This window comes from Xiphophorus couchianus, chromosome 24 (assembly GCF_001444195.1).
Source record: "Xiphophorus couchianus chromosome 24, X_couchianus-1.0, whole genome shotgun sequence".
Classification (NCBI taxonomy): domain Eukaryota; kingdom Metazoa; phylum Chordata; class Actinopteri; order Cyprinodontiformes; family Poeciliidae; genus Xiphophorus; species Xiphophorus couchianus.
Genome location: NC_040251.1, coordinates 5,864,144 through 5,881,294, shown reverse-complemented (window position 1 = coordinate 5,881,294; position 17,151 = coordinate 5,864,144). Strand labels below are relative to the sequence as shown.

The window sequence follows — 17,151 nt, the reverse complement described above, 5'->3', positions numbered from 1 at the left end:
CTGACCCGTGTACCCAGTGATTACCAGGCTCAGGCTGGTGTTACTGGTTTGGGTCCAGTTGGGTAAAAGCAGCAGATTACAGCACATTAGCAGTGTGTGTGTGTGTGTGTGTGGATTAGAGGTGATTAGACACAAACAGTAATCTGAATTTGAATCTGGACCCAGACTAAATCCTGCAGATTAGGTTCAGTTTAATCTTCATCTTTCTGATGATGATGATGATGATAACGATGATGTCACAGCTTCAGACAGGTCACATGACCCTCTTCCTGACCTCAGCAGTTTCTCTTTTTGCCGCCCTCCACCTTGTCTCCCAGGCTGCTGGGCTTCACCTTTACCCCCAGCTCACAACAGCCAATCAGCTGCCGGCTTCAGAGTGGGCGTGGCTTAGTGATGTAAACATGTTCTGATACTGAGTGTTTAAGTTCAGCCATCAGCCCACATTTATGCTGCCTGATCATCATATGGTAAACATATCGCCATGGCAACATTCAGCAGCAGCATCGCCACCCCATAATTTGCAGCGTCTCTTCATCTTAGCGTTCATCGTTCCCTCCAGATCTGTTCAGTCCACTTCAATCTGACTCCAGTCCATTTGCTTGGAAAGTCCGGTGCAGTCGGTATGAATGCTAAGCTAACTCTGGTCCTCCAGACCTCAGTCTGGGTTCCGTTCAAGTGAACTCTGGTTCTGTTTGAATCTGAACGCCAAGCAGACCGGAGACCACTCCAAAAGCAGGAAATGGACTACAGCGCAGGGCATTCTGGGTAAATACAACCAAAGCTAATGGCTCCTGGTCTTTAGCCAAAGACTAAAGAGAAATCCTCCAACACTAAAATCTGATGCCTCCATCTTGTTTCCATCTGGTGAAGAAGGAAGTTGCTCTCAGGGTCTTCAGAGGTTTCGGTGTCGTTTCCTTCAGTGGTTCTTGGTGCAGCGCCCCCACAGGCCAGGAGGGGAACAGGTTGGTTTGGGTCAGAACCACAGCAACTGGAGGTAGAGCAGATCAGTGATCCCCTACCTTTTATTACCTCAGACCGTTCAAAACTTGGCAATTTTGCTGCGACGGGGAGGAGAAGGGGGACCGTCAGATAATGCTTCTGCATGTTGGTGTTCCCGCTGAAGCCTTTTTTTTTCTGCCCCGATTTTCCCTTTATGACAATTTTCCAACGTCCTGCAGTGAGTGCTGTGTTACTTGGTGGTGTGTTGAATATGGCCGATCTACAATCAGGCACATTCAACATTGTCTCGGCCTGATTGTCGCAGGTTTTCCCTGACTGAACGCAGCCTGTTGAATGTGACAGGTAGCCAATCAGAAAGCGCAGTGATGTAAGAACGGAGGGGAATCCCAAACAGCTGATATGGCAACTGAGAATCTGGTGGACATCAGAGGTGATATGTGGAAATGTTTATTACTATATGTAAAGGTCACTTTTATATATGTTTATTATATGTGGTTATGTTTATTCAGTTAAAAATGCAAATAGAGCTGCTGCTCCCTCCTCTTTTATTAAACGACTTTTTTTTTGTTTCATCTTTAATCGCTTAAAATGAGCCACAAACTGTCACTGCTGCTTCTAATAGACCACTGGAGTAGATGATGAAGTTCTGGTTCCAGTGGAACAGGGTCGACCCGACCATCAGGAGGGAAACAGACTGAAAGTTCTGACTTTAACTTCCCAGTCCAGTAAGGTGCAGACCGGGTAGAAAACTGGACTGGATCGTTCTGTCCAGGCTGCCGGACCTCAGTTGTGGATCCAGGTTCCTCTGATTTATTCAGCCTGGAACGGATCGAACCAGAACCATCCAAATGTTATTTTCCTCAAGATGATTTTAAATATTTTAGATTTCTTCAAAATTTGGATGATTTTTAGTGTTTATGTTCTCTGTGGTTTCTACCGGTGGAATAATTAACTCAGCTCCTTCGTTTGTTATTAACTGAGCGAAGCTAACTGATTAGTTTTACAGTGTTGCTATGTTAGTAAATTAACTGGTTAACCATCTTACAGAGCTGGTTAATGAATAAACGAAGGCATTACTAGGTCAGTTAGTTGCCAGGTTGGTTAGTTAATGGTCAGCAGGTTAGTTGTTCTGATTCTACTGGGTTTATTTAACTATTTCTATATTCGGCTCTGTAATTCCATTAGAAATAATTTGATTCCTCAGAACTCGATTTGGGTCAAAGTGGTTCTGAATGGGTCGCGTTTTCAAAGTTCTGTTCTGATGTGGTTCTGTGTGAATAACCAGAACTCTCCAGTAGGTTCTGGATCAGAACCGCAGCAACTAGGACAGTTTGGACCGGACCGATGGTGTCTATGGTGACAGAGGGGCCCCTGAGGCTACAGAGGAAGACAGCAGAGTGTGTGTATGTGAGTGTGTGTGTGTGTGTGTTGTGTGTATGTGAGTGTGTGTGTGTGTGTTTACAGTGTGAAGTTAAGTCACAGGGTCACGTGATGTAAAGTTGTTTTATGAAACATCAGCAGGTGACTCGGAACCGTGTCCAGATCAGCACAGAGCCTCGGTTCAGCTGACTGCGCGTTCATGAAAGAGAGCGTCCGTGCACATGTGCGTGTGTTCGTGGGTATCTCTGTTCGTGTGTGCGCGTGTCTGTGCATGTGTTGGAATGTAAGTTATTCAACTGCAGGCTGAACCGAGTCGAGCCCAGCTGAGCCGAACCGAACCGAACCGTAACTGGTCGGCATCTTCCAACAGAACCCCGCTGAGAGAAGACAGGCTGACAGAACTCCGAACCAAACCGAACCGCAGATTCTGGTTCTTCACCCCTCAGTTCAAAGACCAGACTCTGTTCAAAACCCATTCACTTTAAAACTCGCTGCTCTCAGCTGAATTCAGCAGGCAGGAACAGTAAACCCAGCAGAGATAGAACCAGACAATCGTACCAGAGGGATGTTTCAGACCCGAATCACAGAGCACCTGTTCTAGAACCGGCTCCTTTCAGAACCGGTCCTTTTATCAACAACATTAATCTAGAAAAGCAGAAAAACGGAAAAGTATCAGATTCCTGAAGGGAGTCTGGCTCGCTCCCGTCAGACACGCCTGCCTCGCTCGCTCCTTCATGCAGCTCGAGACAACTTGGATTCAGCAGAACCGAGTCTTACTCACCTGGACCAAGAGGTCTGGTTCGGATCCCGCCGAGTTCCAAAAGCCAGAGAAAAGTTCCGGTGAACCAGAGAGAACCGAGCAGAACCCAGGCGGGACCAGGAGCTCCGAGATCCGAACAACAGGTCTGGCTGAGACCCCGCCCCGCTGAGCGGAGACCGGGCGGCGCCGGCCGGGCGGGCGACCCGCTCACACCCCGCCTCACGCAGCAGCAGGTATCGGTCCGGCCCGGACCCAAGGGCGGTTCTGGAATCATGTCAGGTCTGAGGTAGAACCAGGTCCAGAACCAGGACCAGATCAGGATGAGAACCGGGTCAGAACTTTCTCTCCAGAACCTTACCCATCAGCATCTCCATCACTGAGTTCAGCATCCAGGTGAAACCTTACCTGAGCTGACGTCATCAAACGTTCTGACCACGTGACTCGGGACTTGACGCGGGAACTTGCTGGTTCTGATGGCAAGACTCCAGAACTCTCGGTTCTGTTCAACCAGAACGTTCAGAGTTCTGGAGGTCCAGACTAAGGTTCTGGTACTGGTAGAAAACCGGGTCAATGCTGATGATCAGAACCAGTGACCTTTGACCTTATTGGAAACAGAGCCAGCAGTCGGATGCTTTAGCAGCAGAACTGGGCCAGAGGTTCTGGTTCTGAATGATCTGTCCCAGCTGTGTTCTGGGCTCAGGACTGGTTCTGTTCTGATACCACATTCTCCTCTGGTTCTGATGATCCGGATCCCAATTCTGAGTTGGACTGGTTCTGGTGGATCCAAACCGGGTCAGACGGAACCGGTCCAGAGATAGGAAAGAAGAGAGAGGGGAACCGGATCCGTCCGAAAGTGGGCGGAGCCAAAGATCCTCAGAAACCAAACAGATTAAATTATTGGAATATTTAATCTCAGATTATTTCAGTTTAAAAAACAAACTGGGTCAGAACACAGGGACGGGTTCTGGTTCTGGAGCAGATCGTTCTGTTTGGGAAGAACCGAACACTTCCCAGTAATTCTGCAGCTCGGTTCTGTTCGTGGTTCAATGGCCAGAACCTTAAATGGGTTGGTAGAACATAAAACAGATTCCTTGGTTCCTCCAAACCGGACCGATCTAGAACTCTCCAGAACCGGACCAGAGGCGGAAGCAGCCGTTAACTTACCAAATCGAACGGATTCTGGAGCAGGAACACCTGATCTGGTTCTGATCTGGTTCTGGATGAGAAGAGAAGTGGGCGGAGCCTCAGCTTCTGGATGACCGCTTTTATTTTGAAAAACCACACAAACAGCAGCGTCAGAAGAAAACATTTTATTTCCTGTAAAATAAGGCCTCTTCATCATCATGTTTGCCACTTTGATTGGTCGCTGAGCAGCTCAGCACTGATTGGTTCATACAGTTACAGTCAAAAAGGCTCATTACAGTCTACAGCTGTCACATGACCTCTGACCCAGGTCATGTGACCTGACGGCGGCCATCAGTCGGCTGCGTCAGATCCACCGCTTCGGCCAGGTACAGGACACGTGCACGCTGTGACCAGCAGCTTCCTGTCTGATTGGAGCTCACCTGAGAGGGGGCGGAGTCATCTGCAACTGAACTGAAGCAGACCGGTTCTGACCGCTGACCCATCAGCGTACTGGTTCTGGTTTAACCGGGTTGTTTGCAGGTGAAGCTCCGCAACCTGACAGGTGAGGCTCAGCAGCTGAAGCAGCGACTGCAGCATCATGGATGACATCATCATGTTCTAATAATCAATAACTTAATCAGTTACTAAAAGCTTTGAAATGTGGGACCACAACCAGATTCCAAACGCCACAGGTGTGTCTGCTGTCAGGGGCAGGTGACCTCTGACCCGGAGCAACGGACAGGAAGGGGCGGAGCCTCAGACAGCAAACAGGAACTGGTTAAAAGTTTAAATTATGTGGATGCTCAGGTGCGCGGTCAGGTGCGCGCTCCCTCTAGCAGAGCGGCGCCGCTGCGTCCTGGCTCTCCACCGTCTCCTCGCCCTCCGGCTCCCCCAGCAGCAGCCGCAGCTCAGACAGTCGCTGCTGCATCCTGGGAATCCCGGACAGCTGGTTCTCCAGGCGCTGCTTCTCCTCCTGCAACAGAACCAGAACCGAAACATCACCTGGGTTCTGGACCACGTCTGGACCAGAACCGGCACCAGAACGGGTCCGCCAGGTAGACTCACCTGCATGGACAGGCGGGCGGAGGCGTCCAGCGGCTCGAACTTCCAGCCTCCCTCTCCGTCGAACTGCAGCAGGTGGGAGTGGTACTTCCTGTGGGACAGGGGAAGGTCAGCCAAGGTCAGCCAAGGTCGGCCGCTGGGCCTCACAAACACAGCAACATGTGTTTCTGACCAGAGGGAGGGTCGGTGGGTGATGGACAGCAGCGCTATCCCAGCATCCTTTGCAGCCTGGAAGATCTTTCCCTCCACGTCGATGCTGACGGCGCTGGTGCATTCATCCAGGAGGGCGTACCGCGGCCTGTGGGGCAGACGGCCAATCAGCTGAGGATTAACACCACACCGACCAATCGCAGCACTCCGTCTTTAAACAGCTGTCTATGATGCCACAGGGAGGCACCATAACCCCCATGTCAGCGCCTGAACTGGTTGGACTGGTTGGACCTGAACTACCAGTGAAGAAGCAGTGAAGGTACCGGTGGTAGAACATGCGGGCCATCCCCATCCTCTGCTTCTCGCCGCCAGAGAGAACGTCTTTCCAGTCGCTGACGGATTCCCAGCCTGAAACACACACAGGGTTACTGTATTACCGCTGTATTACCGCTGTAGTACCGCTGTAGTACCGCTGTGGTACCGCTGTGGTACCGCTGTGGTACCGCTGTGGTACCGCTGTGGTACCGCTGTGGTACCGCTGTAGTACCGCTGTAGTACCGCTGTGGTACCGCTGTGGTACCGCTGTGGTACCGCTGTGGTACCGCTGTGGTACCGCTGTATTACCGCTGTGGTACCGCTGTGGTACCGCTGTAGTACCGCTGTAGTACCGCTGTAGTACCGCTGTGGTACCGCTGTGGTACCGCTGTGGTACCGCTGTAGTACCGCTGTGGTACCGCTGTAGTACCGCTGTGGTACCGCTGTGGTACCGCTGTAGTACCGCTGTAGTACCGCTGTAGTACCGCTGTGGTACCGCTGTGGTACCGCTGTGGTACCGCTGTAGTACCGCTGTGGTACCGCTGTGGTACCGCTGTAGTACCGCTGTGGTACCGCTGTAGTACCGCTGTAGTACCGCTGTGGTACCGCTGTGGTACCGCTGTGGTACCGCTGTGGTACCGCTGTGGTACCGCTGTAGTACCGCTGTGGTACCGCTGTAGTACCGCTGTGGTACCGCTGTGGTACCGCTGTGGTACCGCTGTGGTACTGCTGTGGTACCGCTGTTGTGCCACAGTAATACAGCAGTACTACTGCTGTAGTACTGCTGTAGTACTGCTGTAGTACCGCTGTAGTACCGCTGTGGTACCGCTGTGGTACCGCTGTAGTACCGCTGTGGTACCGCTGTGGTACCGCTGTGGTACCGCTGTAGTACCGCTGTGGTACGCTGTGGGTACCGCTGTAGTACCGCTGTGGTACCGCTGTGGTACCGCTGTGGTACCGCTGTAGGTACCGCTGGTACAGCTGTAGTACCGCTGTGGTACCGCTGTGGTACCGCTGTAGTACCGCTGTGGTACCGCTGTGGTACCGCTGTAGTACCGCTGTGGTACCGCTGTGGTACCGCTGTAGTACCGCTGTGGTACCGCTGTGGTACCGCTGTGGTACCGCTGTATTACCGCTGTGGTACCGCTGTGGTACCGCTGTGGTACCGCTGTGGTACCGCTGTAGTACCGCTGTGGTACCGCTGTGGTACCGCTGTGGTACCGCTGTAGTACCGCTGTGGTACCGCTGTGGTACCGCTGTGGTACAGCTGTGGTACCGCTGTGGTACCGCTGTGGTACCGCTGTGGTACCGCTGTGGTACCGCTGTGGTACCGCTGTGGTACCGCTGTGGTACCGCTGTGGTACCGCTGTGGTACTGCTGTGGTACCGCTGTTGTGCCACAGTAATACAGCAGTACTACTGCTGTAGTACTGCTGTAGTACTGCTGTAGTACCGCTGTAGTACCGCTGTGGTACCGCTGTGGTACCGCTGTAGTACCGCTGTGGTACCGCTGTGGTACCGCTGTGGTACCGCTGTAGTACCGCTGTGGTACCGCTGTGGTACCGCTGTAGTACCGCTGTGGTACCGCTGTGGTACCGCTGTGGTACCGCTGTAGTACCGCTGTGGTACCGCTGTGGTACCGCTGTAGTACCGCTGTGGTACCGCTGTGGTACCGCTGTGGTACCGCTGTAGTACCGCTGTGGTACCGCTGTGGTACCGCTGTGGTACCGCTGTATTACCGCTGTGGTACCGCTGTGGTACCGCTGTGGTACCGCTGTGGTACCGCTGTGGTACCGCTGTGGTACCGCTGTGGTACCGCTGTGGTACCGCTGTGGTACCGCTGTAGTACCGCTGTGGTACCGCTGTGGTACCGCTGTAGTACCGCTGTGGTACCGCTGTGGTACCGCTGTGGTACAGCTGTGGTACCGCTGTAGTACCGCTGTGGTACCGCTGTGGTACCGCTGTGGTACCGCTGTGGTACCGCTGTGGTACTGCTGTGGTACCGCTGTTGTGCCACAGTAATACAGCAGTACTACAGCAGTACTACTGCTGTAGTACTGCTGTAGTACTGCTGTAGTACTGTGACTGACCGCTCTCCCTGTCCAGGATGTACAGCAGGTGAACGGTACGGAGGATCTCCTCCAGGTCCGAGTCCGTCAGTCCCTTCTGGACCAAGTCGTCCACCGAGTCCGGATAGATGACCTGGTCTCTGAGGGTTCCCTCCGACATGTAAGGCCTGCTCAGAAACAGAACCAGTCAGAACCAGAACCAGCCAGAACCACTGTGGGAACCAGGGTGTTTACCTCTGGGGGATGTAGAACATGTTGTGCGGTTCTGGTCGGTACAGAGCTCCACCGTAAACGGGCCAGAGCCCACTGAGGATCCTGAACAGCGAACTCTTCCCACAGCCGTTTGGACCCGTGATCAGAACATTCATCCCGTCTTCCACCTGCAACACAGAAACACGTCCTGTGACCAGAACCAAGACCAGAACCAAGACATGGAAGGTTCCCAGGATTTGCCAGAACCTTCCCAGCTCAGTAGAAGAGCAGAATCTCAGTGACTCATCTGGACCCATCAGAACACAAAGGCAGTTCTGTTTCCATCAGTCTTCTCCGGGTCGACCTTTGACCTCCCCAGAACACAATGGGATCCTTCACGCCGGACCTGATCCGGTCCTGCAGAAGTTCTGGCCCGGTCCGAGGCGTCTGGCAGAATCCCAGATTCACCTCACTTATTTTAAAGGCTTAGCCTGATCCAGAACCGGTCGGGGTTCTGATCCGCTCTGATCCAGAACCGGTTGGGGTTCTGATGGGGTCGTCATCAGCTGGTTCTGACCATAACCTGCCCCAGAAATTCTTATGCTAAACAATAATAATGTTTTTAACCATTTTCAGCTCAAATAACCATAAAAGCAAAATAATACACAAAGATCAATAAACTTTCATTTCTAAGATTTAACTCTAGAATTCATTTAAAATAAAAACACAAAACAGCAGAACTAAAATTTACCTTAAAAACAAATTAATATAAAAAACATAATAATCATTAACAGGGAAAACTAACAGTTTGGACGTTTGTAAAAAAAACAACAACAAATAAATAAAAAAGTATTAAAATATTTTCTGGCTGTGTAATGAATCTGTATAAAATGACTTTAGCGCTCCCTCTGCTGGCCACCGGCCGGAACTACCACTAATCCATTCGCAGCAAAAAACCCAAAGAAACCAAACATGTCGGACCGGCCAGTTTATTAGGCACAGCCGCCTGCTAACACAGTCAATCAGCCAATCACAGGGCAGCTCATCAGGCAGGCGAGGAGAAAACCATCAACGAGCAAAAACCAGGAGTCTTAACACGGCTGATGGTTCCAGACGGGCTGATCCGACCAGAACCCACTAATCTGCTGGGAGTTACACCCAGAACCCCGTATCGGGTCTACAGATCAGAACTTCATTCATAAACATCATAAATCAGCCTGACGAACAGCTACAGAACTGAGGTTCTGGATCCACTGGGCCACCTGGAGATTCTGATTACCATGGTGATGTAATCGAACCTAAACAGAACCACCTTCACAGCCAATAGAGCGATCAGTGAGACGAACCTGGATGTTGAGGCTGGATACCACAACGTCTCCAGTGGGCGTAATGATGGGCAGGTTCTCACAGCGAATCCCATTCTCCACGCTGACCACCTGACCTGGAACAACAAACACACCAGGAGCTGGCTGCGGTCACAGGGAATGACCAGTACAACAACCTGGAAAAACCTGGAAAAGTTAGGATCAACCTAATAAAAATCAGCATATCTTTTCCAAGAGAAGAACATCTGCAGCAGCTAAGGAGGCTGGTTGGAACAGTGCTGTAGTACCGGAGACCGGTCTTGGTCTCCAGACTTCTGGATGGTCTCGGTCGTGGAGGACTCTGGATTTGATCTCAACACCACAACTGTGGAAATGTCCCTGAATTGCCACCATATTGTCCAGTTTATTTGTTCAAATCTTTGTTTTCACCGGATGCAAAACGTACCGATTCAAATCCCAGCAATAACGTGACTTACTAACTGCGTGTGTCCCGTCGGCCATCGCCTCCCCTTTAACTGGCACGCAGCGCTGAGACATGCGCAGTGGTTTCCTCTGAGCGGCAGAAGATGTCTGTAACCGTCGGTAATAAAAATCCACTACATAAATCATCAGACATGGCGACATGAAACTTCAGCAGCGCTGACGGTGGAACTACGTCAAACTTTTATCGTCACTTAGAAAAGAAGCTCCAAGAAAGGTGATGCTAGCTAAGCTAGCTGGACAGAGACAAACTGCTTTCACTAGGAAAAAAGCTGTCAGTCACTGCGCTGCGTTATTGTTGACTGACGTGTCACTGATATGGGACAACGCTGTGACCAAAAGTCTGCTATACAGTGACGTGACGTTGACGACGATCCGATTCTTCTGAACGGCTCTTTACTGTCAGCGACAGGACTGGAGCCTCACAGAGAGCCACTCTTTGTTCTTGTAATGCTCTGGTACTCTGCAGTAGCTATTATTCTACTTAATTAACTATATAATGATATTTATTTAATCAGCGAATAAATAAAACAAGAAGGGAAGAGCACACAGAGCATGCTCGTTGCTCTTGGGTTGTTCTCGTCTCCTGTCTTGGTGGCAGATGAGGGAGGGTGAGAACAGTCAGGGTCGCCTGGTGCTTGTTGCTCTTGGTCAGTGTTCATAGTTGAGTGTTTACTGTTGGTGCAGACAGTGGTGGTTTCTGACATGGGCAACATGGGCAACCGCCCAGGGCGTTATCTTGTTAGGGATGGCATGAGAAGGATTGTGGCACAGAGATGGAAGCAAAGCAGAACAAAGAGTTTGAACTGATAATGATCTGGGTTGCATTTATTTCAGCTCTAAGCATTTAATATCTAGGTGTTTTTATGGGAATGTGGATCTGTCAGATCAACATGCTGTCATGCAGCTCGTGGTTCTGACTACAACATGGCCGTGGAAGCGGGTCTGCCGGGCCCACAGCATGACGCTTGGACACAGTTTCACTCTCTACCAGGTTTTCTAGATTTGTCTTTGACGTTTTGAGTCAAATTCTGGATATTTAAGAAACCGGTTCTGATCGTGCAGAACCTTCAAGTCATCTGACTGACCCCTGCTGACCTCTGACCCTGCTGACCTCTGATCTGCAGCGGGCCGCTGATCCTCTGGCCCTGCAGGACCGCCGCTCCTCGGCGGGTTGCCGGTTCCTCCGGGTCGGCGGAGCGGCGGTAGATTCCTCGGCTCACGTCCTCAAACACGACAAACATCTCCCAGACGCGGGACGTGTAGCCGGCCAGCTCCGTCACCTGCACACAACACCTGAGGTCAGCTGCCCGCCTGGGGGGGCGGGGCCTGTCAGCGGGGGCGGGGCATGCTGACCTCCTTGTAGGAGCTCATGATCCTCTCCACGGCGTCGGCGGCGGCGTTCAGGAGGTTCCTGGCCGTGGTGAAGGCCTGCGTTCGCTCGCTGACCAAATCCTCCTCCTTCATCACCATGGCCGCCCGCTTCACCTCCTCAGAGTCTGCACACCAAGGGTCAGAGGTCACAAGCTGCCGCCGCAGCCTCCGGCCCACCGCAGGGGGGCGGAGCTTACCATTTTTGGAGTATCCTGTGGCGGTGATGATGGGCACGGCCACCATGACGAGGCCGGACGCGCTCCAGACGTACTTCATGAGGAACTGCTCCAGCATGACGTACCAGAGCCGCTTCAGCAGAATCTGATGGATCTGAGACGACAGGGAGGCGTAGCTCCGCTGCAGCTGGGACAGCTCCACCTGCACACCAACAGCGCTCCATCGGTCGGAGAATCATACGCACCCAGACAGCAACCGTGCTGCCTCGGTCTGAGAATCAAACACTCTCTTCTGTAGAAAGTGTCGGCCCTCAGCAGGGGGCGCTCACCTTGTGTCCGGCGTAAAAGGCGATCTCCTCGGAGTTGGCGATGATGCGCGAGTGCATGTAGCGCAGGTCTCCCTTCCTCTTCGCCTCCTCGGCCACCAGCTTCCCAAAGTGTGGCGAACAGGAGCGCAGCACCTTGGCGGTGAGCGCCACCACCAGGCCGGCGATGGCGGAGGGCCATGTGGTGTTGGCCCCTGCAGGAGGACACCATCAGGCCAGGTACAGGTGAGCATCAGGTGCGGCGGCGGCAGTGTACCTTTGGACTGGGCGGTGCGCAGCAGCGTGTAGCAGGTGACCACCACGTCCAGGATGGGCTTGGTCAGGTTGGAGTACAGGTGAGCGACGGAGGCAGAGAACATGACGATGTCCTCAGTCAGAGACTGGTCAGGGTTGGACAGACGGCCGTCCATGTTGCTGATGCGGTAATACGTCTGTAAAGGAGCGGAGCTTTAGACTCGCCTGGAGAAGGCGGGTCAACAGGTGTACAGCAGGTCTCACCTGGTTGGTAAAGTACAGCTGGTAGGCGTGGCTGACCAATCGGCTCCTGAAGCTCAGGGTCAGCTGACCCTCCAGGAATCTGATGGCACTGTTGATGAACGTCGCAGGAACTGCGACGAGGAGCCACTTGGACAGCTGCAGCACGAAGGCGCGCGGATCTTTCTGCACGATGCACCTGACGATCATACCTGAGAGATCAAACCGGACCATCAGGATGACCTGAGACACTCTGGACAGACACCCAGGTAAAGACAGGTGAGGACAGGTGATGCAGGTGCAGACCGTCTAGAGAAGCCACGTAGATGGACAGGAAGGTGCGGGACATCAGGGTGACGGAGTGCAGAGCGAGCAGGCCAAACTCTGGGCACAGTAACCGTGGAAACAGGAGCTTCAGCAGGTGAGACAGTCTGAGGACAAAGTCTCTGTTGACTGATGGAGACCTGTGGACAGGTAGAGTCCAGGTGAGACCAGGTGCTAACTGATCAGGTGTCTCACATCATCTCCTGTCACCTGTCCACTTTCCTCTTCTTCTTCTCATCTTCACCGCCCTCCACAGTGCTGACCACGCCCACAGGTGTTTTAGCCCCGCCTTCCTGATCACCTGCTGCCCCTCTCTGGAGGAACAACACACTCAGTCACCTGCAGTCTTCCCCTCACCTTTGACCTTCAGGTGTGTGTCTCACCTGTAGCCTCCTCCACACGTACGGAGACAGCTTTTTGACAGCGTAGGCGGTGATCAGGATGGCGGCCATCTTCCTGAGTCTGGAGCTCCGCCTCAGCTGAGCTGGCAGCTTCTCATTGGCCAGCTGCATGATAACAGCCAGCCGACCAATCAGAGCCTGGATCCTGGGAGCCTGACGCTCCACCTGTGCACAGGTAAGGAACGGCCTCGACTGAAGCTCTCCCAACTTCTGCTCATAAAAAGTAACTTTTACTTAAAGTCAAATTTAATGAGGTACTATTTACTTTTAAGAAATTTTACTACATTAATTTAATTAAATTTCATTTTATTTACATTAATTTAGTGATTTTTCCATCTCTGTGTTTCTATATGTAGTTCCCACAAGTCTGATTCGAAAGTGTTGCACAAAGCACAGATGAGCAACGGCTTCCAGATCAACCAAGAGAAAATATATGAAAAAAATTTAAGATTTTATGTTGTAATGAATTTCTAATGTTTATATGTTAGATTGGAAAGAAGCGACAGCTAATTCTAAGCTTGTGGATCGTTTATTGTTGTCATAGCAACTCCATAGCAACTGTCATAACTAGGCCTGTCACGATAGCAAATTTTGCTCAACGATTAATTGTCTCAAAAATTATTGCGATAAACGATAATATTGTTTGAAGACCTTTTTACACTGATTTAATGGAAATGACGTAATAATTCATGTGATTTCCTGCCAAAGTTAGATACACTTTATTTTCAAAAGAATATTTAACACTGGAACTGATAAACAAAAAAAACTAAACAACCAAAAACAAAAATAAAATGGATTCTCAGTCTCCATTAACAAAAAACTCACTTGAAAAAAAAAACTAAACATAAAGCCAAAGTGGAAATAAATACTGCATTGAACCAAAAGATTATGAAGTCTGTATATTATGTTGCCCTTCAGTAATAATTAGATTTAAATAGAGAAGATGGGCACATCGACTACCTGATGCAATAGTTCACACTACATGATTTTTTGCTCCTATTTTTCCCCATACAACAATCTTAGATCGTTGGTCGTTCTAACATTGTGTGGTGTGTTACGGTAGATCGTTGTTGCCGCTCCGATCTAAATCAGGGTTTTTCCCAACTGGGATCTTAACTCAACCTGTTGAATGTGACAGGCAGCCAATCAGAAAGCGAGGATTCTCCTCCGTGTTGTCTGAGGGGAAATTATGGAGGGGAATCCCAAACAGCTGACACGGGGCAACCCGAAGTCCAGCCGACATTGGAGATGATACGTGGAAACAACATTAATGTTTATTCATCATGCAAAGAATATAGAAATGACAAGAGGAGGAATTGGAGCGAAATTGCTACCGCAGTTGATAAACCCGGTAACTTTTCAGCTGTTCTTCGTTAACGTGACATAAATAGGTTCTAATGATTTTCATTCAGTCAGGACTTTACGCTGACACTAGCCACATGCATTGCAGGTAGATTGTAGTAAAGCATTGATTAATGCCTGGTTTTAAATTTAGTTCACTGGACTTGTAGCCATTATTTTGTGCCCATTGTTGGACACCACACGGCAGGACCGAACCCGATCGAACCGTTAAACCTAGGATTTCTGTCGGCTAATGTTTGGTCTGTCAGGTTTTAAAAATGGGCCGACAATCAGCCGACAGCTCTAAGATCGTGTAGTGTGCGCTGGGTTTACACTAAGGAAATGAGGAAGGAGGGTCAGTGGAGAGCACCGGAGTTGAGCCTTTTTTCATTCGGTGTCATCAACAGAAAGAGAAAAAGGTCGGAAGAGACGATAATGCCGATAATTAAAATGACGTCGATAGTTTTAATTTATCGTACGATTAATTGATTTATCGTTTATCGCGACAGGCCTAGTGATAACAGTTAGTTACAGATACCTACCAAGATGGCTGCAAAGTTCCCAGAAGTGTGACATAACGCCCTCTAGTGGAGGCTTAGAGCTACATAACATACCTTATTACCTTAATACAAATTATGCACAGCTTTTTGTTTCATGATTGCTTCATGTTTTTATTTTAAACATACGTTTGAATATTAAAGCATTGGCCAAATAATGTCACCATGAACAACGTCTTACATAAAATGTAGAACTTTTCTGACATACATTATTTATCAGTGTATTAAACGTAGGACTCATGTTCAAAGTGTATTTAAAGGCATAATTTGCATTAATAAAAAATGTACAACAAAAGTCTAGTGAGAAATCTCACGACCCCCTGCAGTACCACCGGGGCCCCATAGGGGCCACGACCCCCACGTTGAAGACCTCTGCTCTAGTTTTACATGAACTGTACTGATTATACAGTTGTGGGCCTGGTTCGATTCCGTTAGTTCTTGAGGTGACATTTTAACAACCGAACCCCAGAGTCCTGGTCCAGTTCCCCACAGTGGTTTAAAGCCTGACAGAACCGGGCTGGGTTCGGGAGAACCTGGAGTCGGACCGTAACTATGGCAGCTTAACTTACTGAACTGGTTCTGGTTCCATTATTGATACATGAAACATAACGATCGCCGAACTTCTCGGAACTTCACGTCGTGCATCCGGACCGAACCTTTACCCGCCGGTGTTGGGGAAGCTAGCTAAAGCTAACGGCTAACCGGAACTTTGATGTAGCAATATGTCCAAAACAGCCAAAGTTTCCGGACCCGACCCGCTTCTGCCGAACAGAACCCGTCCGTCTGGGTCGCAGGGAGTCCCGCTGCTGAAGCAGAACCCTTACCTCATGGTCGAACCGGTCCGGAACGAGCTGGTGTCGGGAGAAAGTTTAGTCCGTGCAGCCTGTTCTGAACCCCGGTCTGACCGCTGCGGCTTACCGCCGCTGTGAGGACCGAGTGTTACGCAACGAGCTGCGAAAGCTGAAGAACGTTCGTCAGCTGTTCAAATTCACAGAATTTATTGTAACGCTAAAGAACGTTCTTTAAGCATCACTGCAGGCAACACACGTCATACACACACATCTGTTGAACATTAAAACTGTTCCGAAGTTTCGGGAACGTTCTTTCTTTAATGAACATCTGGTGTCGTTCTCCTGCCTGAAGACCGTCAGGTGATTTTTCCATTCGGGATCCAGGAGCCGGAACCGGAACCTCTCCGAGGCTTTAATGTTCACATGATGTTCTGATCCAGAACAACTAGAAGCTTTGATCTGGTCCGGATCTGCTGCTGTACGACAACGAGAGCAGCAGGGGGCGCTAAAGTGCTTTAGACAAACTGGACTTTCAGTGAGGAGCACAGAGAGCTGAGAACGGACAGAACCGAACCTCCTGGGTCCATTAACAGAAGCAGAGCAGAAACGTATTCACACGTTTTATTTACACACAAAAACATTCAGTCCATCACACAAGCTGCTGCGGTACCGACCAGGTCCGGTTCTGGAGCTTTCAGAACACACGTTCCTGAACGGGTTCTGATTGGACTGAGAACATGCAGCACACACACCGTTAGAACCGAACCGGATCCCCCTTCCCTCCCCCGACCAGACCAGAACTCCTGCAGAATCTCAACTGATACCAACTGGTACCGGCTGGTTCTGGGCTGTCAGCAGAACCAGTTTCAGGTCCTCAGGTTCTGCTCTGGCGAAGGAGGCGTGTCCAACTGCCGTCACATGACTAGAACCAAACACCTGAGTGGCTACAACCAATAGAACGGCAGCACCATCAGAGTGGGCGGGGCTTGTCTTTCGGTTCCTGTTCATATTCATCATGACTGACTGAAGTTTTAACAAACAATGTAAGAAAATTCATATCTCTGAGCTGCAGCGACCCAGCAGAGTAACTGGATCAGACACAGAACCTCAGGCACAGGTGAGGCGAACACAGCAGGTGTGGAACGGTACCGGCCGTATTCACAAAGATCCTCAAAACCGAACTTCACCCCGTTGCTATGCGTGACGCTGTTTTCTGGGGTTACGGTTCCTCATAACTTAGTGGAGCATTGCCGCCACCTGCTGGTGAGGAGGGTGAACCAAAGGCTAAACATAAACTCGTGTCAAATGGTTTTGTTTTGAAACTAAAACGTCTCTTGGTATCTTTTATCTTTTTAAAATAAATCAACAGGTCCAGACTTGGCTGTGATTGGTCGAAACACAAAACAAAGACAAAAAAACCAAAAATGCCTCCAGTGACAGAAATGAATCCAGACTGGAGTAAGAAAAGTGTCACAACGATGAAACTAAAATTACATTAAACGCCACTCAGCTACTTTGTCTCAGGATTCTTTGAGAATACGGGCCCAGGTGTGGAACAGCACAGGTGTGT

At 50.3% G+C, this 17,151-nt stretch overlaps 2 protein-coding genes across 6 annotated transcripts in view; both read right to left on the bottom strand.

Moving 5' to 3' along the window:
* plxnb3 (plexin B3) overlaps window positions 1–3,278 on the bottom strand; it is a 39,356-nt gene extending 36,078 nt beyond the window's left edge. For all 3 annotated transcript variants that reach the window (XM_028009957.1, XM_028009960.1, XM_028009959.1), the window contains exon 1: window positions 3,122–3,278. The gene's annotated coding sequence lies outside the window, so the exon portion shown is untranslated. The remainder of the gene's footprint in view (window positions 1–3,121) is intronic.
* A 1,117-nt stretch (window positions 3,279–4,395) lies between these two features.
* Window positions 4,396–15,754, bottom strand: abcd1 (ATP-binding cassette, sub-family D (ALD), member 1). Of its 3 annotated transcripts, none has more exons than XM_028009980.1 (17): window positions 15,615–15,754; window positions 12,875–13,057; window positions 12,714–12,805; window positions 12,474–12,631; window positions 12,192–12,379; window positions 11,950–12,124; window positions 11,697–11,887; window positions 11,389–11,569; window positions 11,174–11,316; window positions 10,932–11,100; window positions 9,359–9,453; window positions 8,055–8,200; window positions 7,842–7,987; window positions 5,761–5,845; window positions 5,460–5,585; window positions 5,291–5,378; window positions 4,396–5,198 (listed from the first exon to the last, which is right to left on the bottom strand). In XM_028009980.1, exons 2-17 carry the CDS (start codon window positions 13,001–13,003, stop codon window positions 5,058–5,060), a joined length of 2,253 nt encoding a protein of 750 aa, XP_027865781.1. In that variant the 5' UTR covers window positions 13,004–13,057; window positions 15,615–15,754; the 3' UTR covers window positions 4,396–5,057. The 3 variants fall into 3 exon arrangements, with proteins under 3 accessions (XP_027865781.1, XP_027865779.1, XP_027865780.1); XM_028009978.1 differs by having other exon boundaries at window positions 12,702–12,805; window positions 15,615–15,753; XM_028009979.1 differs by having other exon boundaries at window positions 12,702–12,805; window positions 12,875–13,102; window positions 15,615–15,722.
* Window positions 15,755–17,151: the final 1,397 nt, after the last annotated feature.